Source organism: Pagrus pagrus, assembly GCF_965226575.1.
Source record: "Pagrus pagrus genome assembly, chromosome: 22".
In the NCBI taxonomy this organism is placed as follows: domain Eukaryota; kingdom Metazoa; phylum Chordata; class Actinopteri; order Spariformes; family Sparidae; genus Pagrus; species Pagrus pagrus.
This window is the reverse complement of record NC_140204.1, coordinates 23,852,658-23,874,923: the sequence shown is the minus strand read 5'-3', so window position 1 is coordinate 23,874,923 and position 22,266 is coordinate 23,852,658. Positions and strand designations below refer to the sequence as shown.

Here is a 22,266-nt window from a genome sequence, read left to right as displayed (position 1 = left end):
ATGAAAGGTTAAATGTTAGTTTCTGGATACAAAGATTCTGGCCCGTTAAACCCTGGCTGCAGTAACCTACTGGTGGCCAGCATCTACATTTCTGCAGAGGTGTTTCAGTGGTTAAGGTGTTTGCTATATGAGGAGAAGGGGATATTTATTATTCTTTATCCTTTACCAGATGTCACAGAATGCTTGGCTTTTCTCAGTTCAAGTGCCTTTAAGATATTTCTGAATCAACATATTCTGAACATTTTCTCAGACTTTTGGACCCTATAATATATCACACCATCATATGGATTATTCACTTGCTACATTTTATATTTTTTTACACAAGTATATACTGTAGTTTCAGAGGATTTTCTAAATCTTCCATGATAGTAAATGAAAATCTGGGGGGTTTTGAAGTGTTGGACGGACGTAAATTATGATGGACACTTTTCATGACTGTCTGATATTTTATAGAACAAATAATACATTGATTAATAGGGAAAATAGTCATAAGTTGCAGACCTCTTTTGATGCTTAGCAGTTGTGATAATGTAAAAGTTAAAATTGTTGGATTGTCATACGAAGATGTTCCCAATGACGCTCAATGCTGTTGATGTTTAGCATGTACTGTTTAGGTTCCCCAAAGTACGGCTTAAGAAGATGGCTCCTGTTAGCAGGGTGTCGTGTACCCCGACCAGAAGCAGAGAAGACAATGATCCTCTCTGTCGCGTTTAAATATTGAAGACTTACGGCAGAAGTCTGGAGTCCTCCACTGGTGGACTTTGGCTCCAGCACTCTGACAAGCATCAGTGTAGGCCTGGAGCTGATCACACAGTACATGCTGCTGGCCATTGAACTGACACATGTCATATACGCAGCTCTGGAAGAATGGAGTGGGATTCACCACATTGATACACTCCCTGGAACAGAGAAAACACTCATATCATCAGATTGTTGAGGAGAAGGCAGATGGTCCAACCAACACACAGAAAAGATCAGTAAAGGAGTCACATGCAATGATGGTCCCCGGTTGGATTCGGTTTAAAGGTTTCATTCTTTTGCTCCAGGTTTTTGTGTGCTAAACTGGGGTCCTTAATGTACTGAAATACAATATGAAACACAAGTGGAAATTAAGATAGACGGTCACAACGGCCTTTTTATTGTAGCCTTTTTATTTGAACAAGTTAACAGCAATAATGAATTAAGTCATTCATTTGCAAGCATGCATGGCTGTCTATGGCTAACAAAATAAGGGGAGTGCTCTGCTGTGTTATTAGCGTTATGAATCCAGTAATGAGAGCAGCCTCTCTGCCTCTCTGGGGTCCATCACTGTACAAGATGCTGAGCAAAAAGGCAATTATCCAGTCAGTAAATAAAAGAAACACTTGCAACGCCTGCCTTGATGAACTTCAACATAACTCTAATGTGTGTGCTCTGTAAATTGTCCTGCTGCACTACCCTCACAGTTTAGTTCCACCTTTTTCATTCTGTAACATCCCACAACTAACCTTTCATTTAGATATTAATTTTGGACAGTTGTGAATAGATTCTGAATGGTGGCAGATAGAAATTGCGATTCTTATGTGAATCAATGTTCTTACCCACCCCTATGATGTTTCTTCTAGGAGGAAACCCAGGTATTTGTAAGTTGAGACTCATTTTAATCACTGTATCATTGAAATAACAATCTGATAGACACATCACTATATGTTGATGTTGTCAGTTTTTAGTAAGAATTAGTAAGAAAGTCTAGGCAGGTCCAGTCCAGTTTTGTTGGAGATTTCTGCCTGATATAAGGCAGTTTTTTCTTGCCACTGTCACCAAAGGGCTTGCCCCAGCGTGAGCACTTCGCTCCACTACATCAGCTGGCCGGCTGGTACCGCCATCGCTGAGAGCAAAAAAAAGGTTGCACAGCAAAGTCACGACTCTTCCCTGTTCTGGCACCTATGTGGTGGAACGAACTCTCGACCAATGTCAGGACAGCAGAGTCACTCAACATCTTCCGCAAAAGACTCAAGACTCACTTGTTCAGACTTCACCTCGACCCCGCATAGCATGACTCCCTCCCTCCCTCATATTTTTCTGAACAGATGGCTAAAACACCAAGGAATGGCCATTGATGTCACAGGGCCACATCTTTGAGTAGCTAATAAAAAACCATATAATACTTGAGACTAAATGCTTTTTTCAACATTTTTTATATTATTTAAACTGTTAATGGGGCACTCCACAGACAACATCCCAGATCATGCCATGGTGTCATAGAGGGTTTCTCAACCTGGGCTTGGAGAGTACAAATTCATAACAGGAAGCGTGTGTTGCAAACCATGGGAGTGGAGTTTGGCCATTTATCAGTTTGGCCAATAAAAGTCCAGCTAGAGACGCTACTGAGTTGCGTCATGGGAAATGTAGGATCTGATGTTTTTGGTACTTTACCCATACGACTAAAAGTCTCTCAGTTTTAGAACACAAATTTATGTATAAACAATATACAATATACAAACAATATACCCTCTAGGGTATTTACAGCCCTATTTCATATTTCAGTCATATTTCAGCATGCAAGTAGTTTTTCAGACTCAGAATCTGTATCTCAGACAGGGGGTTTAACTCAGGACCCTCTAAACAGAATAACACCCTGTAGTCCATCAGTTGGAGCAGGTCAATAATTCTGAAAAAAGGGCTGTTTTCTCACCTGAAGGGTCCTGCAGGGTCTTTGATTTTGCCACATTTGTCCGGTTTCACCACCTCAGCCTCAAGATTGGGGTCACAGTCTGGGTCAGGCTTGGTGCCTGGGGTACACCTGATCAGTAAAGACACAACAACAGGGTAAGGACAGGGTCACACTCCAGTTCTCAAATCAACACAACTTCAATTTAATTTATCCTCAAGAATTATGTCAAGAAGAATTTAGACACAGAGCAGATATCTAATTGCAGACATGTATAGCATTATATACTGTATGTGTCTCAATTCTGACTGCAGCAATGAGATGTTTTGAGCACAGAATAATCTCTGACATTTGTTATCTCAGAACTATTTGCATATTATAAATAATTTCACTAAAAGATATAATTAATGGTCTCAGAAAACATATTCCTTGTGTTCAAAATGTCCCATTGGGCACTCAGAATTGGGACACAAGTGTAAATCCATACATTGCGTAGTTTATAAAATGTACGTTTTGTTGCCATTCCCAACCTCCATCCATGAGGCTAATCACATTTAGCTACATCACATGCTGGAAATTCCAGGAAAGATTGAAAGAAATCCGCAAATTCTCAGATTACAACACAAAGATGAATGCATGTGAACTCACGAGTCATCCTCATCCTCTTCTGTCTGCCAGCTGTTGCAGAAGTCATTGACATTTCCTACCAGAGTACCATCTGGTTTGGTGAAGTCATTGTCGGGAGTCCCATCGTAGTCACCACAGAGACCACACATCTGGTCGTAGTAGGAGCTGAAGGGACACAGACGAAGAGAATGAAGATGAAGACTTAACAAAAATAAGGATTGGCCCATTAATGTAATTCAGGAAACAAACTGACAGAGTGGGGTTATCACTGTAAGATGAAAAAAGTACTGTTGGTAAAAATAGCAGATCTGGGGGTGCCCCAGTAGCTCAGTTTTTAGCGCGTGCGTCCCATATTCAGAGGCCTTGTCTTCGCTGCAGGGTTCAAGTCTGACCTGCAGCCCCTTTGCTGCGTGTCATCGTCTCTCTCATCTCTATTATATTATAATATAATATTGATTTATATTGGAAATTCTTAACACATTTCCACATAAAAAAGAGAATGCACTGTCACATGTAAGCAACTGTTGATTTCATGTAGGCCGGAGCCATACTTCCAACCTCTATACTGACCTGGGAACTGAGATCTGGGCGTAATGGTTTCCATCCCAGCGCACCCGGAGACCGAAGGGCGTCTGCAGCGTGATGTACTGACCGGCAAGACTGAGGGATATGAGAGGAGAGGGGGAGTGAGGGAGGGCCACCCGCAATCCATTCACCTGCCAGAGGGGACAAAAAAGAGAACATGAAGATGATGAGAAACAGAAGCTACAGGTACAGTTAAAAATTACCAGCTGTGACTGTTTCTGCTGGTAATGTTTTCCCTTTGTGAGTCTGTGTGTGTTTGTGTGTGTGTCATCATGGCAAAATGTGGTGCTGGAGACACCTTTTGCAGGAGCAAAACTAACACAGAACCACAACAGTGTCACAACCGTGCAAGATACAGTCACAAACTTTGCAGGTGTGTACTTAGAAAGTAGAACATTTCTCAAGAAACGTTGCATATGCCTGACGCTTGTTAAGTAAGTATAAATAGAACATTTCTCCAGAAATTGTACACGTGCCTGATGCATGGTGCATATTCTGATCCTAATGTTACCAGCACTAAGTATTAAGAGTGATACCTCTGTCATTTTGGTTCATCAGCCAGACACTGTGTGTGTGTAAGAGAGAGAGAGAGGGGGAGAAAATGGCAGACAAAAAGATGGGTGACCGAGTTACCAGCCACGGATATTTGACTGACAGTTAGAAGTACTTAGTGGTACTTATTTACCACAAAATGCTAAATTAGTAGTAGTGGGAGTAGTAGTAATGGTGTAAGCTGTAACAGCAGCAGCAGCAGTAGCAGTATTATAATAATAATAATAATTATTATTATTATTATTATTACTGTTTTTAGTATTCACAGTAGTAGTACTAGTGAAAGATGTAGTAGTAGTTAAAGCAGGAGTAGTAGTATAAGCTGTTATAGTAGTAGTTGTATTATTAGTACTACCCTAGTAGTAGTAGTAGTAGTCGTAGTAGTATTGGTGGTTGCAGTAGTCAAACTGCATTAGCTTGAGAACCTAAGAGATGAAGGTTTAGTTGAAAGATCAAATGAGTTGCCTGAAAACGCACAATATTGCTATGAAAACAGGGCTGAAAAAGCTTAATATTTTAAAAAATTATAAGAGGTAGAAAAAGATGTAATAGAAGCTAGGCGTCCATTTAGAGCATCTTTAACATTTGAATGGTTTCTTCAGAAGAATTTCGAGGTGGAGTCGGTTTTCAGTCAATGTTGAAATTTTTTAAAAGAGTTTAAACAATACGAAACCATAGATGTACTCAAAAAGCTGAACATCTTTAAAGTTGAACGATTTAGAGATGTGTACATAGGTGGTAGAACTTGAAAGTGTAGTAAATTCAGGGGATTAAAGATGTACAGAGAGGAGAGGAAGAGGAAGAAGAAGCGTCAGAATGGGGAGAGGAGGAAGACAGAAGAGAAAGGGGGAGGAGAACGAGGGAATTGGACAATGAACACAAGTGTTCATTTTATATGGCTGAAATTAGAAGTACCAGCTATAATAGTAGTAGCATCATTGGCGTTAATAGCCTAGTAGTAGTAGTACTTGTAATATTGGTGGTAATAGTAATACAATCTTTAGTAGTCTTAGTAAAGCTGTAGTATTAATTGTAGAAGGAGTCGTGAAACTACCATTCGGACTATCAGTGTCATTGAGCTCAGTTCATTTAATATGAAAAAATATCTCACAAACTCCTGCCTCTACTGAAAATACTGTAACTGGTATTGGATCAATTATTACATCATGAGCGCTAGAAGTTGCTGAACGCACTGATGTAGATTTGACTGTGCACAGTCAAAAACGAGGGAATGACAGCAAGTTAAATAACTGGAGCTGTCTGCTTTCCTCCAGAAACTGAGGCAAATAAATTAACTTTGGAGCTTATGAGAGAGTTGGCTGGAGTGCTTGTCACTTGAAAGCTTGTACAGCCAAAAATGTAAGTCCTATTTCTATAATAAGCACAATAGCTGAAAGAAGACAGGATTTACATGTCTACATGTGTGTGTTTAAATTGTGCTTGAGAAGTGAAAATGGTGGAATGTACAAAGAAAAAGAAGAAAAAAAAAGAGATATTTTTAGCTTGATATTTTAAAAAGTAAAAGTCATAACCATCATGTCCTGAAGAAGCTGAACATTTTAATAGTTGAACTCTTTCTGGACCACAAAGTATGAAGGAGTTGAAAAGCGCAGAAAAACGTACGGAAGACGGAAAAAAATAATAATACCAGACGTACAATTATGTCAATGCTGACTCAGCATCCACACTATGATGAAGTATGATGAATGATATGTAGTGTGCTATGTGCTTATAGTACATCACACACACTAAATGTAGGCTGAATTACATGATGGGTATGGTCCAACCCATGAGTACTGAGTACTTATGTAATAATGTAGTAATGACCACTGAGTAATCAAGGGTCGGAATGTCAACATGTTGAAGGGTGTTGTGGCTGGTGTAACCCCATAACAAGATGGTCTCTAGTTGTTACATAGTTTTTCAGTCTGATGCATCAGAGATCAGAAGATCGATGGATAAACCAATCGCACAAGGATTTAGATCTCCTGCTGAAAACCTGCCTAATCTGCGTGCAGAACAAACAAGTGTGGGAAATGCTGAGGAGGACCAATGTGGACAGATTTCAGGGATTATGGCATCAAAAGAGATAAAAGTCAAGGAATGAGGATTAGATAAAAGGAAAGGGTGACTAGAACAAGAGACAGGCTTTCAGTCATCCTCCTGTGATAGTGACAGCTTGTAAAAGTTATCTACAGGCACAGAATACATTGTATGTTGATGTCAATGTTGCCCATACTGACCAGCGTCTTCCTGGCCTTCATCAGGGTCACAGTGATTCCATTCACAGTGACGTAGAGTTTTCTCAGGTAGGACACTCCTGACACTCCTCTCTCCTCATTCTTTGCCTCCACAGAGAACCAAGGACCTGTACAGGGAGGACAAAACCAAACGTAACCAAGGATATTGTGTATTCATACTAAAAATATACCAAATAAACGTCAAGAAATATCTGATAACTAGCTTTCATATGATGCAATAGCCTGATCAAATTCACATGCAGTTGGTCAGTAATCCAGTGTCCAACTTCTGACAGTCAGTGCATTTACATTCTGCAGTAACGTCAGTAATCATGTAGCCACATGAGAAGATTGGGTTTGGCATAGAAATACGGTTTTATACAACTGAATTGTGCAAAAAGTTGGATGAGTAAGACTAATGACCACTAGTTATTTCAATCTAGCATGTAATTGTAGTGCCACCGGGACCTTCAGGGGATCAGATTTTACCAGATCACTTGAATATATGTGTCATCTAAATGTGTTCACAATGGCATAAGAGTTGTGGCAGGTTGAGAATGTTGCAAACATGTGAGGTGGTGACATTAACCCTTTCATGTATGACTTATTAAATCACATAGTCATATTGTTTTTCTTTTGTCTGTTTTCACTCTTAAACAAGTAGAAAATCACACCAACCATATGTTATTTTGAGTTTGTAAATGCGTCAGTGGTATAAAAAGTGATTCAGGAATACCTGTTCAAACCTTTTATGCTTCGACAACCAGACAGATAAAAAAGATGTGAGAAACCCAGATATCGATATTAACTTCTTGTACATCTTTTTACTGTGCCTAAAATACATCTGTCCACTCAGTGAATGTTTTGCGCCAAAGGGTATATTCTGCCTATTGGAACTACTATTTAGATAAAATCTTAAAACTATCTAATATTGCTGTTTAATACAACTATTCAAGTGTACTGTAAATTATATTGAAATCATAAATGAAACATGTAAAATAGGTGGATCAAGAGAGGCAAAATATACCCTTTAGTGCATATTGTAAAATCTGGATAACAATATTTCTAACATCTTATTTAACTGAATTTCTTTTTTCTTAGCTGTCTGGTTTTCTGAGAACGAAAGGATTTAACATTTAATCCAGAGGTACTGGTAGCTGGGAGATGGCACTCCAACTTAAATGGTGAAATTGGCTTTGAAATATCTGTCCACCGTTTAAAAAGACAAAAAAGAAAAAAGAAAAAAAAGAATGACAGAGACACGTTCCTTTAACCAAGTTGGTGAAGATGAAGTAGTTCTGTTCAGGTGAAAGGGAATGAAAGGCGCACATCTACATGTCTGAACCTGTACCTGTGTTGTTCTTGCAGGTTCTGGCCAGTGTGTAGGTACATGTTCCCATGAAGCTGTAGAACTTCTTGTCAAACGTTGTGTAGTGAGGATCCCCAGACACCACACAGTCCTGAGAGCCTGAGAAAGAGGGACAAGCAGCCTGAACAACCCTAGAACATGAGACTACAACAGAACCGAACTCACAGTCTGAGGCTTTGGTAACAATTGCTACTGCTTTCCTAAACCATAAACTCTCAACAAAGCAATGACTGAATAACTGGCTATACCTAACAAGGCATCAGCTAATTTGAGTTTCAGTGTTAGTTATGGTATCAATGGTACTAATAGAAAGAGCTGTGACAGATTCTGATTTATTTCAGAATAGGGATAGTAAGCCCTTGGAACACGTTTAGGTTTTTTAAAGAGATACCAATCAAAGAAAGCCCCAGTCGGTGATTGTATTGAGTTCGCAGATCTAGTGGCACAGCCTGGAATTAGCATCAGGACTTTGGTACTGTGGTTGTTTCAAAGTGTAAACATAATCATCCATGTAATCAAAAGGGAAAAGCCATTTGAAGTGCAAAGAGTAGTGTGCAGAGGGCAAAGCCTTATTTCCTTACTTAAAGTGATCGCTATGTGCCACAATTTATTTGCAGGTCATTCTGAATGTATTAATGAAGATGGTTTTGGATCTACATCTCAAAACATCTGCTAAACCGTAGCAATGGGATTATATTCTACACTCTTACTGTAAGTACCATATCATTCATATTGAGTTCAGTTACCGCATGGCTAGTAGTACAAAGGTTGTTAACTTACCGGTGGGATAACATCCCAGCTCTCCATCCTGGACTTCACACTCGTGCATTGGAGGGCATTCAGAGGCCACACAGGTAACGAATGGAGCGTCACATCTACATTTCAGCTTACAGTCCTCTACATAGAACTCCTCTCCAGGCTGGCACACACACAAACACACACATTTGAAGTATGTTAGCAGGAGGTAGCTTAAATAAAAAATCATGAATGATGAATATAAATTGTGTTGACATAAGTGAAGACGCAGGGTCACTGGAGGAAATGGGTTTCAACACAACTGACAGTTCAATATCTTAACAAGGTGAGCACAGCTGCTGGTTTTGTAAGTAGGATTTTCCAGTTTTCCAATTTTACACTTTAAGAGGACACCATGCAAACAAAAAAATGTGCTGAGGAATGTACAAAGACAGGACACACACACACGCACAAACACAGACACAACTGAACCCGAAATGTCTGTTCAAGTAGTGAGGACACAAAATGTCCTCACTATGGTTAAAACTAAAAATGGTCTCCCAGAAATAGCCCACCCCCACAATACCTCATAATACTGGCCATTGGTGTGTTTGCAGCCACACGAACTCTTCTTGACACACTTGCCAGCACTTAGGACGTAGCCGGGGTCACACACACAGGCCTCTGAGCAGGGCCCACTGCAGGAGGGAGGTTTTCCAGAACATGTCTCCTGACAGGCGTCTGCACAGGGCTCATAGTGGCTGTTGGGGGGACAGCTCAGAGCTAGAGGGTGGATGGGAGGCTGAAGTCAGTGATAATATACGCAAAGAGGTATACAGTATGCTAAGACCTGGGCCTGTATTTATCAAGTGTCTTAAAGTTCCTCTCTGTAAATCTAGGATGGAGGACACTATTACCTCAGGTTCTTGACATAAATTGGATAAAAGCTGCATCATCAAATGTTTTAGTTCTGCTTTGTGGAACAGCTAAAAGAGACGAGCCAGAGGATCTGTGGGGCCCTCCTGGCTCATAAACTCAAAGCATCTTTGAGCTGTAGTCAGGTGCAAGGCCATGTAGTGCCTCATAAACTCATAAAAGAATTTTGAAATCAGTACAAAAACAGGCAACCAGTGTAAAGACTCTAAGATAGGCATAACATGTGCTCTCCTTCTATTCTTAGTCAGCACTCGTGCAGCAGAATTTTACAATAGTCAGCCTGCTAGGGATAAAAGCGTGCATTAGTCTCTCTGTGTTGCTCAGAGAGAGAAATGGCCTCACTTTGGAAATGTGAGGGCCCTCGTCACATTATCTTTATGAGGTAAATAAATACATTTCCTGCGTAAAATAAGTTTTGATTTATTACTGACAGAATCATCCCTGTTGTCAATGTGCATTTGTTCCATTGCAAAAATGTACAAGGTTGAGAACCTGGTCTCTGCAGGGGCATATTGTGTTCTCCCCTGCAACCTGCACAATGCCAAAGTGGAAAAATCATTTGTTTTGTTTTTTTTAAACAATCTTGTTAGCAGTGAGCTTATTGTCATCATGAGTTCCCAAAACATTTCTCCTCATGAAATACTCCTAACTTTTGGCTTTTACTCCAAATAAGAAACTTTAACCCTAATACCTTCCCTACATTCCTCCATCCACTTATCATTCTCTATCTTGTTCACCCAGCACTCACGGCAGAAGGTGTCATTCCTCCAGGGTTCAATGTTGACCCCACGGTCCTGGCATTCATTGACGTAGGCTTCGATGGCTTCACAGAGAATAGGCTTGGCTCCATCCAGCTCACAGAGATCAAAGACACAGTCCCTGAAGTAATTCTGAAGACACACGCGTGCGCACACACACACACACACACACACACGCAGAAAAATTGAGTCAAAGTGAAAAAAGAATCTACCAAGGTGCATTAGTCATATCTACAATGTGTACAAAAACTCGAACCATGCACACAATACTGAAAACCTTGAAGCTCATGTATTTAGAGTTCAGAGATCTATAGTTTCAGGAAAAGTGAAACGGTTGAAAAAACTGAAAGGCCAACAGTTACTCATGGTGCACCACTGGGGTTTGGTGTGTGTCAATTATTAATAAGCACAGTCTATCAAGACTTTTGTGGCAGGGAATACATATCTATATATTTTTCAGAGTTGGCAGACAAGCAGTTCCACAAAACCAACTTTGGCTAATACTCAGTTGTGACTTTCTACAAGGATGGAAGAAAGACAATGGAAATTGTCACTTGCTTTAGTACGTGTACTGACTTACATTGGGGTTGACCCTGGGGTGGCACGCAGCAAAGGGACCCTTTTTGTCTAGCAGGATGCCGCAGTATCCAGAGCTCTCATACTGTTGCTGCTCTTCTTCATCACACCCAGGGATGGTGGTGTTGGGCTTCTTATTACACCTGTCAACACAGACAGTCATTTAAAGAAGCTGTGTGTGTCAGTGAGCTTTTATCACTAGCAGTTACAATGACGGGGTAATTCATCTGTACCCGTTTGTTTAGTATGGAGCTCTAAAGTATTCCACATTAAATAATTCAAAAATACATTTTAAATAAAACATAAAAAGAGAGCATCATTTGAGTATTAAAACTGGGGTTAGTAAGTTATTATATTTGAAGAAAAATCTCTTGAAATCCCAACAGCAATCAATAAATCAAATGCTCTGACAAATGCAAGAAAAAAAAATCAGTATCTGTGGCTGTTGCAGGCTTCTAATAAGCCCATCCATTTGTTTAGTTGGCCCGGTATGAAAAGACAGCCACACTGGATAGCCTGTCTGGTAGACAGAGAGGTTTCCTGTACTGTCTACCTACGTACCTGCTTGCCTGCACACGTTCTGTGCCTCCTGAGCCTCCTTCAGAAACTAACATTAGTTAGCACAAAGCGCACAAATATAGCAATAAGTAACTGTCGCGGCAGGTTTTCTTAAGACCGAGGTATGTTTGTGACGTCTATTGTTGCTAGTGTTTGATTGTCTCAAGGAGCTACGAGAGATTGTGGAGCATAGCGAACTAGCAGCTAACACATCTCCCAGCTGGCCAGCAAGAGCTACAGGGCAGTCAGTGTAATAAGGCAGAGCACATTCATGTTTTTTGGAGGAGTGACACTAGAGGTTGTCTGGGGGGAGGGGTGGGATTTGATCAGTTGGATACTATTAAAATTTAACTCGCTCTTGCCGGTTTCTACAATCTTACCAACCCCAGCTTTAATCTAAAACAATCTCCGCTCAGTATTATTTTGATGTATGGAGATATAGAAAGCCGTTAGTGAGACTAAACCCTTAAAGTGTATATGTGGGTGTCCTAAATATTGTCACACCGCGGTGAGGGATGTCTTGTCATGGTTTGTTTTGTCTTGTGAATTTCATGTTTATTTTGAAAAGTAACTCTCCTCTCGTTTCAGGTCACTTGCCCTTCCTCTTGTGTCATCAGTCTGACGTCATCCCTGATCCCTGATTGTTTCCACCTGTTCCCCATTACCCCCATGTGTCTTATAGTCCGCGTCTCCCTTTGTCCTGTGCCAGAATGTCTCGTTGCGTCGTGCATCTCCAGCCCCATGTCCAAGCCTTGTCTCGTCTTGTGTTGCTTTATCAGGATCCAGAGTTTTCAAGTTGGTAGTTTGAGTTTTCCTTTTCTCCTCTTAAGCAGAGTGATTTTTTGTTAGTAAAGTTTTCAGTTGAAGTGGTGAGTTCAGTTTGTTTTTACAGTCCTTTCTTTTCCTCATTTTGAGTGATTTTTTGTTAATAATTTTGCTAGACCAGAAACAGTGTAGAATTTTTACAGCCCTTGTTTCTTCCTCCTTCTGGAGCGTTTTTTGTTGTTTAAATTTCATAGTTATATTCCTCGCTAGAGTAGTTAGAGATTGAGATTTTTGTTTCCTCCTTTCGGAGTGATTTTCTGTTTTTCACCTTTTGTGAAACCCTTTTTCCAAGTTGCCAGAGTTCATAGCCATTGTTTTATTGCCCTGACTCAAGAGTTGAAAAGTGATCATTTCAAAATAAAAGCCTGCTTGATTGTTCTCCATTCTGCATCTGAGTCCTATTTCTAGTCCAGGCCTGACAAATATTAATGTATGCTACTCACTCTGGGTCTGTGTTCCAGCTGTGTCCAAAGACATTGGCATTGTTGGTCAATGACCCATCTGGTTTGCGGAAATCGTCTTTAGTATCTCCATTGTAATCTCCACATAGTCCACACAGCTTGTTTTGATAGCTGCAGATTGCAGGAAAAAAATCGGTAGGTTAGACATGGACGTGGAAAGAGGAGCAACAACTCAGTAAGAGCTAAATCTCTAACTTTTGTGAGTTTGCCACTTGTTTTCATACCAGCCAAGTAGTGTTTTCACTGATTATCAGTTTGTTTTTGGCATCATTTCAAAACGTCCATTAAAAAGAGGATGCAGTGTGTGGTTGGGGTAAGAACACATATCAAGAGTCAACATCTGTTCAGTCTTCACTTACTCTTTGATCACTTTGATGTCCATGAAGTGGTTTCCGTCATAGCGAACAGTTACACCAAAGTTCATGGACACAGTGTAGTGCTTTCCTGACTTGAACACAGAGACATCAGGGACTGGAGTCACTGGCAGGTTAACATTGGTCCCATTCACCTGTATGGGGAAAGCAGCATAACAGAGGAAAAAGTGAGTTAGTTATCAAAAACTCTATGGAGTATGGAATCTCACACTTAGAGTTACAATGGCATTAGAAACCTAAAAGGTGCATGTTAAATATCTTTGTTAGTTCCTTCCCTCGTGTCTTACCTGCACAGTGCCACCTTTGAGGATGGAGATCTTCACCATATATACATATACATGTACGGCCTTCACATAGGAGATGGTGGGCTTGTTAAAGCGATTTTCATTGTCCACATGGACCTCAAAGTGTGGCAAAGTTGTTTCATTGCATGGTCCAGACATCAAATAACTGCAGTTACCCATGAAGTTGTACTTGCGTTTGTCAAAGGTGGTGTAGTGGGGATCACCGGATGCTATGCATGTTGACGTACCTACAGGAATGAGAAGTAAGATTTGGCATGGGAGCAGTCGTTTGGTCACAAATAGTTTAAACTAAACAGTTAAAGATTAACAAAGCCCTTACTAATCCTATCGACAGAAAATACGAAGATGGTGGCAACAAATCACCAAATTAGTTGATAATTAATAAGAGATGACACAACTTTTGCTGAACAGCAGTCACTGTGATCACAAATGAGAATTACAAGTACAGTAAATAATATTAAATACTAAAATGTAGCACAAGTAGTGAAAAGCCATCACTTATACAGCAATATGCAAGTTTTCTAACATACTGTATCTAATAGCCACACTGGCTACAATAAGCTACTGGATATACCAGGAAGTATAAGTGTAGCGGAAAACATTTTTGCACAGTGCTGTGAATAATTTGTCTCGCCACTGCAAGCTAACTATCAAGCTAGCAACTTGAGGATTGACTGCATATCACCACTTCACAGGGCCTTTGAACTGCACTTTATATTTTACCAGAGACGTAGTATATCACATGGCATTGGCCAAGCGATTAATTTCGGAATGTACAGCGTGACCGCACCCTTAAAGATTAACATCAGCGAGGCCAGATGTTTGATAACTTCTGTATGATAACTCTCATCTGTACAATAAACCATCATTAAATGCCAAGGTTCTTGGTTCTCAGGTACAGTACACGATAATTCGACCATTTTCTGATGCTGGCAGTTGGTTTAAGTCAATGCTGTCCCATAATTAATTTCCTGTCATGAAAAAATCAAACCCCATGCCCCTGCACACCTACTTTGCGCAATGACTGGCCAGGAGTACAGCGATTAGAAAAAGGACTGGATTTGCCCCTCTCTGTCAAGCTCGTCTCGTAACTAGTACTAGTAATTGGCTTTTTGTGTATGACTGTGTCTAAATGTTTTCAAGGAATACTTTGCCATATGTGAGCACCGTGACCCTCATTCGATCATGCTATCTCACTAACACTTTTGCCTTGAGATGTGGTTGGAGGACACATACTGTAGTTTGAACTACATCATTTCGAGCTGCTAGCTGCAGTTCCTGTACCACTTTTTTGACAATTTACAAGACATTATTACCTTTAGGATAGCAGCCGGCAACACCATTAACCTCACGACACTCCTCAGTAGGGTCGCAGGAGTTGTCAACACATTCCAAAGTGTAGTTCCCTGCGCAGCGACACAGCTTTGAGCAGCCATCACCAAATACAATCTCGCCAGGCTGTAACAAAATTGAACAAAGGATCAATGCTAAGAGGGTCATGTCATTATAACTACATATTACAATCTTGTAATTTGCTGTCTTGCCATGGTATCTTTGTACTGACCAGGAATTTATGCAAATGTAAATATCAACTAGGACATCTGACCTCATAATAATTATTCTGGTCATCCAAACAGCCACATTTGTCCAGCGGCACACAGCGACGTCCCTTGAAGACAAACCCTGGTTTGCAGAAGCAGCCACTGATACACGAGCCAGAACAGTTGGTGGAGGGTTCCATGCAGGTAGGGATACAAGCTGGACCACAGTCTATATACTCTGCATCAGGGGGACATGGGTCTGTACAGCAGAAATAAAAGGAATTATAAAAATAATAACTAAATGAAGAAAGAAAGAAAGAATTAGTAAATAAGTTTTATTGGAAACCAAACTTTAACTAGCACAGGTCATACTTGGCGGCTTGGATGTGCTTGGTCCAGGAGTTGTTGGTTTAGGTGTATTTGGTCCAGGAGTGGTTGGAGGACAAGGGTCTGTACAGCAGAAAGAAAAAGGCCATTAAGTTCATTTTTGACACAAGACTGCTCTAAAACAGGACCCGTGTGTGTGTGTGTGTGTGTGTGTGTGTGTGTGTGTGCATGCGTGCATGTGTGTGTATGTGTGTTTAAAATACCTAGAGGGCGACATTCATATTCTCCATCGTGTAGCTGGCAGCTTTCAGTTGTTGGTTTACAGCTGCTGTTGTGACACTGGATCAAACCTCCACTGTGACACACACACTTCTGCTCACAACCCTCCAAGTACCAGTCATCACCCACCTGACGATGACACACACACACATACACAAACACAAAATGCAAATGATGAACTGTACAAGTAGATACAATACAATCAGTGAAATCTAAATGCATCAAGCTTCCATAAAAATGTCATTGTTCAGGTGAGATAAATTCACAGCCCATGAGTCTCTAAACTCATGGGCTCTAAACTGATGGTAAGCTGTTTTCTAATAAGTTGGGACAGGGGCAAAAAAGTACTGGGAATATAGTGAAATGCACGATAAACACCTGTTTTTTTAACATTCCACAACATTGGTAACAGGTGATAGTATTGGGTATTAAGAGGGCATCCTCAGGTATTCACAAGCAAGGTTCATCACCTTGTGAAACAGCTGTCTGTACACACAGCTTGTTTGCAAATGATTTAATTCTGTTATTATTTAGAATATGCAGCATCCACACTTTTTCAGAATCAGGGTTTTAGAAGCAGGTACTATGAAACCAAGGGCTATTAGAGTAAAGTAAATCTCATGAAGTTTGGGAGATAAGTTGCATTCTTCTTCCTTTACACCATTTTAATTGTATATAATGTACGTATGTGTGCAACGTAACAGTGATGTTCACCTTCCCTTTTGTGTGTGTCTTCAACACTGTTTTGTAAAATGTTCTGAGCTCTGAATGCCTCAAATGTTCACTCAGGTATCACAACAGGACGGTGATGTGTAGTATACAGGCACTGAATCAAGGTAAAGCAGGCATTAGCTTCAGATGATGTCATTTTATGTAAGCTGTACAAGTACTATTAATATTCTTCACTTCTGATACTGCTCTTGTTGTGATCATGATATGTAATCTATCCAGAACTCTAAATGAGGTTTCATTTTGTATCCTGACTTAAACCTCATGGCACAGCGAGCACGAGATAAGTACGTTTCTTTCTTCAGGATAAATGGAATGTGATTAAAGTTACTTGGAGGTTGTTCCCACTCACAGGGTGATAGGATCCACTTGTGTCCATACAGCCACAGTCTTTCAGTGCCACACACTTGTCATTGCTGAGGATGAAGCCTGGGTCGCACTCACAACCCTCCACACACACGTCCTCACAGCCTGGTGGTCGGACCCCACCCAGACACGTCTCTGGACACGAACTCACACATAGAGAGTAGGAGCTGTTGGGAGGACAGGTCAGGGCTGTATGGAGAAACAAAGGGGGGAGGGTTTAAGGGTAAGATGAACGGATTAGGAAAGGGCAATATACAGGAGGGGAGGATAGACACAGGGATAGATAGAAGGATTAGCAGTAAGATCAAGACAAGGATGAAAGGTTAAATGTTAGTTTCTGGATACAAAGATTCTGGCCCGTTAAACCCTGGCTGCAGTAACCTACTGGTGGCCAGCATCTACATTTCTGCAGAGGTGTTTCAGTGGTTAAGGTGTTTGCTATATGAGGAGAAGGGGATATTTATTATTCTTTATCCTTTACCAGATGTCACAGAATGCTTGGCTTTTCTCAGTTCAAGTGCCTTTAAGATATTTCTGAATCAACATATTCTGAACATTTTCTCAGACTTTTGGACCCTATAATATATCACACCATCATATGGATTATTCACTTGCTACATTTTATATTTTTTTACACAAGTATATACTGTAGTTTCAGAGGATTTTCTAAATCTTCCATGATAGTAAATGAAAATCTGGGGGGTTTTGAAGTGTTGGACGGACGTAAATTATGATGGACACTTTTCATGACTGTCTGATATTTTATAGAACAAATAATACATTGATTAATAGGGAAAATAGTCATAAGTTGCAGACCTCTTTTGATGCTTAGCAGTTGTGATAATGTAAAAGTTAAAATTGTTGGATTGTCATACGAAGATGTTCCCAATGACGCTCAATGCTGTTGATGTTTAGCATGTACTGTTTAGGTTCCCCAAAGTACGGCTTAAGAAGATGGCTCCTGTTAGCAGGGTGTCGTGTACCCCGACCAGAAGCAGAGAAGACAATGATCCTCTCTGTCGCGTTTAAATATTGAAGACTTACGGCAGAAGTCTGGAGTCCTCCACTGGTGGACTTTGGCTCCAGCACTCTGACAAGCATCAGTGTAGGCCTGGAGCTGATCACACAGTACATGCTGCTGGCCATTGAACTGACACATGTCATATACGCAGCTCTGGAAGAATGGAGTGGGATTCACCACATTGATACACTCCCTGGAACAGAGAAAACACTCATATCATCAGATTGTTGAGGAGAAGGCAGATGGTCCAACCAACACACAGAAAAGATCAGTAAAGGAGTCACATGCAATGATGGTCCCCGGTTGGATTCGGTTTAAAGGTTTCATTCTTTTGCTCCAGGTTTTTGTGTGCTAAACTGGGGTCCTTAATGTACTGAAATACAATATGAAACACAAGTGGAAATTAAGATAGACGGTCACAACGGCCTTTTTATTGTAGCCTTTTTATTTGAACAAGTTAACAGCAATAATGAATTAAGTCATTCATTTGCAAGCATGCATGGCTGTCTATGGCTAACAAAATAAGGGGAGTGCTCTGCTGTGTTATTAGCGTTATGAATCCAGTAATGAGAGCAGCCTCTCTGCCTCTCTGGGGTCCATCACTGTACAAGATGCTGAGCAAAAAGGCAATTATCCAGTCAGTAAATAAAAGAAACACTTGCAACGCCTGCCTTGATGAACTTCAACATAACTCTAATGTGTGTGCTCTGTAAATTGTCCTGCTGCACTACCCTCACAGTTTAGTTCCACCTTTTTCATTCTGTAACATCCCACAACTAACCTTTCATTTAGATATTAATTTTGGACAGTTGTGAATAGATTCTGAATGGTGGCAGATAGAAATTGCGATTCTTATGTGAATCAATGTTCTTACCCACCCCTATGATGTTTCTTCTAGGAGGAAACCCAGGTATTTGTAAGTTGAGACTCATTTTAATCACTGTATCATTGAAATAACAATCTGATAGACACATCACTATATGTTGATGTTGTCAGTTTTTAGTAAGAATTAGTAAGAAAGTCTAGGCAGGTCCAGTCCAGTTTTGTTGGAGATTTCTGCCTGATATAAGGCAGTTTTTTCTTGCCACTGTCACCAAAGGGCTTGCCCCAGCGTGAGCACTTCGCTCCACTACATCAGCTGGCCGGCTGGTACCGCCATCGCTGAGAGCAAAAAAAAGGTTGCACAGCAAAGTCACGACTCTTCCCTGTTCTGGCACCTATGTGGTGGAACGAACTCTCGACCAATGTCAGGACAGCAGAGTCACTCAACATCTTCCGCAAAAGACTCAAGACTCACTTGTTCAGACTTCACCTCGACCCCGCATAGCATGACTCCCTCCCTCCCTCATATTTTTCTGAACAGATGGCTAAAACACCAAGGAATGGCCATTGATGTCACAGGGCCACATCTTTGAGTAGCTAATAAAAAACCATATAATACTTGAGACTAAATGCTTTTTTCAACATTTTTTATATTATTTAAACTGTTAATGGGGCACTCCACAGACAACATCCCAGATCATGCCATGGTGTCATAGAGGGTTTCTCAACCTGGGCTTGGAGAGTACAAATTCATAACAGGAAGCGTGTGTTGCAAACCATGGGAGTGGAGTTTGGCCATTTATCAGTTTGGCCAATAAAAGTCCAGCTAGAGACGCTACTGAGTTGCGTCATGGGAAATGTAGGATCTGATGTTTTTGGTACTTTACCCATACGACTAAAAGTCTCTCAGTTTTAGAACACAAATTTATGTATAAACAATATACAATATACAAACAATATACCCTCTAGGGTATTTACAGCCCTATTTCATATTTCAGTCATATTTCAGCATGCAAGTAGTTTTTCCAGACTCAGAATCTGTATCTCAGACAGGGGGTTTAACTCAGGACCCTCTAAACAGAATAACACCCTGTAGTCCATCAGTTGGAGCAGGTCAATAATTCTGAAAAAAGGGCTGTTTTCTCACCTGAAGGGTCCTGCAGGGTCTTTGATTTTGCCACATTTGTCCGGTTTCACCACCTCAGCCTCAAGATTGGGGTCACAGTCTGGGTCAGGCTTGGTGCCTGGGGTACACCTGATCAGTAAAGACACAACAACAGGGTAAGGACAGGGTCACACTCCAGTTCTCAAATCAACACAACTTCAATTTAATTTATCCTCAAGAATTATGTCAAGAAGAATTTAGACACTGAGCAGATATCTAATTGCAGACATGTATAGCATTATATACTGTATGTGTCTCAATTCTGACTGCAGCAATGAGATGTTTTGAGCACAGAATAATCTCTGACATTTGTTATCTCAGAACTATTTGCATATTATAAATAATTTCACTAAAAGATATAATTAATGGTCTCAGAAAACATATTCCTTGTGTTCAAAATGTCCCATTGGGCACTCAGAATTGGGACACAAGTGTAAATCCATACATTGCGTAGTTTATAAAATGTACGTTTTGTTGCCATTCCCAACCTCCATCCATGAGGCTAATCACATTTAGCTACATCACATGCTGGAAATTCCAGGAAAGTTTGAAAGAAATCCGCAAATTCTCAGATTACAACACAAAGATGAATGCATGTGAACTCACGAGTCATCCTCATCCTCTTCTGTCTGCCAGCTGTTGCAGAAGTCATTGACATTTCCTACCAGAGTACCATCTGGTTTGGTGAAGTCATTGTCGGGAGTCCCATCGTAGTCACCACAGAGACCACACATCTGGTCGTAGTAGGAGCTGAAGGGACAGAGACGAAGAGAATGAAGATGAAGACTTAACAAAAATAAGGATTGATACATAATGAACATACATAATGACTTATTAAGATGCTTGTCTCCGTTTAGATGGAGGGAAAAGAAAGAGGAAAAATAATAATAATTTAAAAAAATAATAATAAAAAAAAAAGGAGAGACATAAAACAAAACAAAAAAAAGAATTATGATCGATTGATCGATTGATTTGAATAATGGAAGGCTATAGAGGGCCTGTAGCATCATGAATGAGTTTCTTAAGGTGTATAGATTTAATTTTGATTCAGTAGTGCAGGTTTTAAGTTGATCTTTAAAAGGCTATAGCAATGGGCTGGCTCTATGATTATTATCATTAGTATTATTATTATTATTATTATTATTATTGCACATTATTGACTGAATTTTATAATAAATGATATTAAAAGGAACCTACATTATTGTTGTTATAACTGTAATCACAGCACTCATTTTGTCTGTATTGTTTTTGTTTTCTGATGGCGGTTATAATGTCACGGCCACTTTTCCTTAAACCACAAAAGCGTCTGATTATCATCTAGATGCAAATATTCTTTGGGGCTGTCTTTAAAATCTTGCAGCTCTGGGTCCTATTAAAGACCCAAGCATCCATGCATTGACACAAGCATGGAAGACTGCGAAGAGCTACCTTAAGTATGGTAGCCCAAGTGGAAGTCATATTTTGTCATTTGTTTTTGTTTTCTGTTATATTTTTTCATGTATTTTTGGGTATCAAAGGTTTTTTGAGGATGGATTAAATACTTTCTACATAAATAAGGCACTTAGGTATACAGGATATAGGTTGAATGAACTTGGTAGATTTAAATATAAAGTAATAGAAAACAGAATATGTTATGTGTTAGTGTATGAATATTAATGTAATTTCATTTAACGTGAATGGCCTGAATAAGCCAATTAAGAGGAGTAAAGTGCTCGCACAAATGAAGTCCCTAGGAGGAGACATTGTATTTATGCAGGAAACACGTCTGTCCAAAATAGAACATGAGAAATTAGCCAAATTGTTTAAAGCACAAGTCTTTTATTCGTCGTATCACACATCCAGAAGAGGTGTTATAACAATGATAAGGAGCTATCTTCCATTTGAAGTAGAGAATACAGTATGCGATAAAGAGGGCAGGTATGTCTTTGTGGTAGGGAAGATAGATGGAGAATATATTACATTATTAAATATATACAACCCTCCTGAAGAAGGGACAAGTCTAATTGAGAAGATTATTGATCTAATTACAGTGCAAAGTAAAGGGATAATAGTGTTAGGGGGAGACTTTAACTTACTCATGAATGGAAAGATGGATTCACAAAGTAGTAGAAAACATAAGGCCCAAAAAGACGCTCATTTGATGAGAAAGTTCTCTAAGGACATGGGATTACTTGATGTATGGCGAACCTTAAATCCAACTAAAAGGGATTATACATATTACTCTCCAGTTACAGGAAATTATTCAAGGCTTGACTATTTTTTTATGTTCTCTAAAGACCTACCAATATCTTTCAGATCATGCACCTTTACAGATGACAATAAAGAGTAGCATGGAGAAAAGTAATGGTATCTGGAGGTTCAATAACTCTCTTATTTTAGAAAAGGAATTTAATACAAAGATAAGAAGTGTGCCAGAAGAATATATAAGGCACAATGACACAGAGGATGTAAACCCATTAATACTA

General features: G+C 39.9%; 1 protein-coding gene across 1 annotated transcript in view; it reads right to left on the bottom strand.

Annotated features, from left to right (window-relative positions):
- Positions 1 to 22,266, bottom strand: part of zanl (zonadhesin, like) — a gene marked incomplete at its 5' end in the record, with an annotated part of 95,824 nt that overhangs the window by 58,880 nt on the left and 14,678 nt on the right. The window contains 21 exons of the mRNA XM_084343706.1: positions 730 to 899; positions 2,675 to 2,782; positions 3,299 to 3,442; positions 3,848 to 3,993; positions 6,658 to 6,782; positions 8,006 to 8,122; positions 8,804 to 8,942; positions 9,345 to 9,541; positions 10,443 to 10,584; positions 11,033 to 11,171; positions 12,855 to 12,983; positions 13,232 to 13,380; positions 13,534 to 13,778; positions 14,868 to 15,009; positions 15,158 to 15,351; positions 15,465 to 15,542; positions 15,683 to 15,827; positions 16,780 to 16,982; positions 17,838 to 18,007; positions 19,784 to 19,891; positions 20,408 to 20,551. Of these exons, the coding sequence (XP_084199832.1) occupies positions 730 to 899; positions 2,675 to 2,782; positions 3,299 to 3,442; positions 3,848 to 3,993; positions 6,658 to 6,782; positions 8,006 to 8,122; positions 8,804 to 8,942; positions 9,345 to 9,541; positions 10,443 to 10,584; positions 11,033 to 11,171; positions 12,855 to 12,983; positions 13,232 to 13,380; positions 13,534 to 13,778; positions 14,868 to 15,009; positions 15,158 to 15,351; positions 15,465 to 15,542; positions 15,683 to 15,827; positions 16,780 to 16,982; positions 17,838 to 18,007; positions 19,784 to 19,891; positions 20,408 to 20,551 (3,134 nt within the window). The remainder of the gene's footprint in view (positions 1 to 729; positions 900 to 2,674; positions 2,783 to 3,298; positions 3,443 to 3,847; positions 3,994 to 6,657; positions 6,783 to 8,005; positions 8,123 to 8,803; positions 8,943 to 9,344; positions 9,542 to 10,442; positions 10,585 to 11,032; positions 11,172 to 12,854; positions 12,984 to 13,231; positions 13,381 to 13,533; positions 13,779 to 14,867; positions 15,010 to 15,157; positions 15,352 to 15,464; positions 15,543 to 15,682; positions 15,828 to 16,779; positions 16,983 to 17,837; positions 18,008 to 19,783; positions 19,892 to 20,407; positions 20,552 to 22,266) is intronic.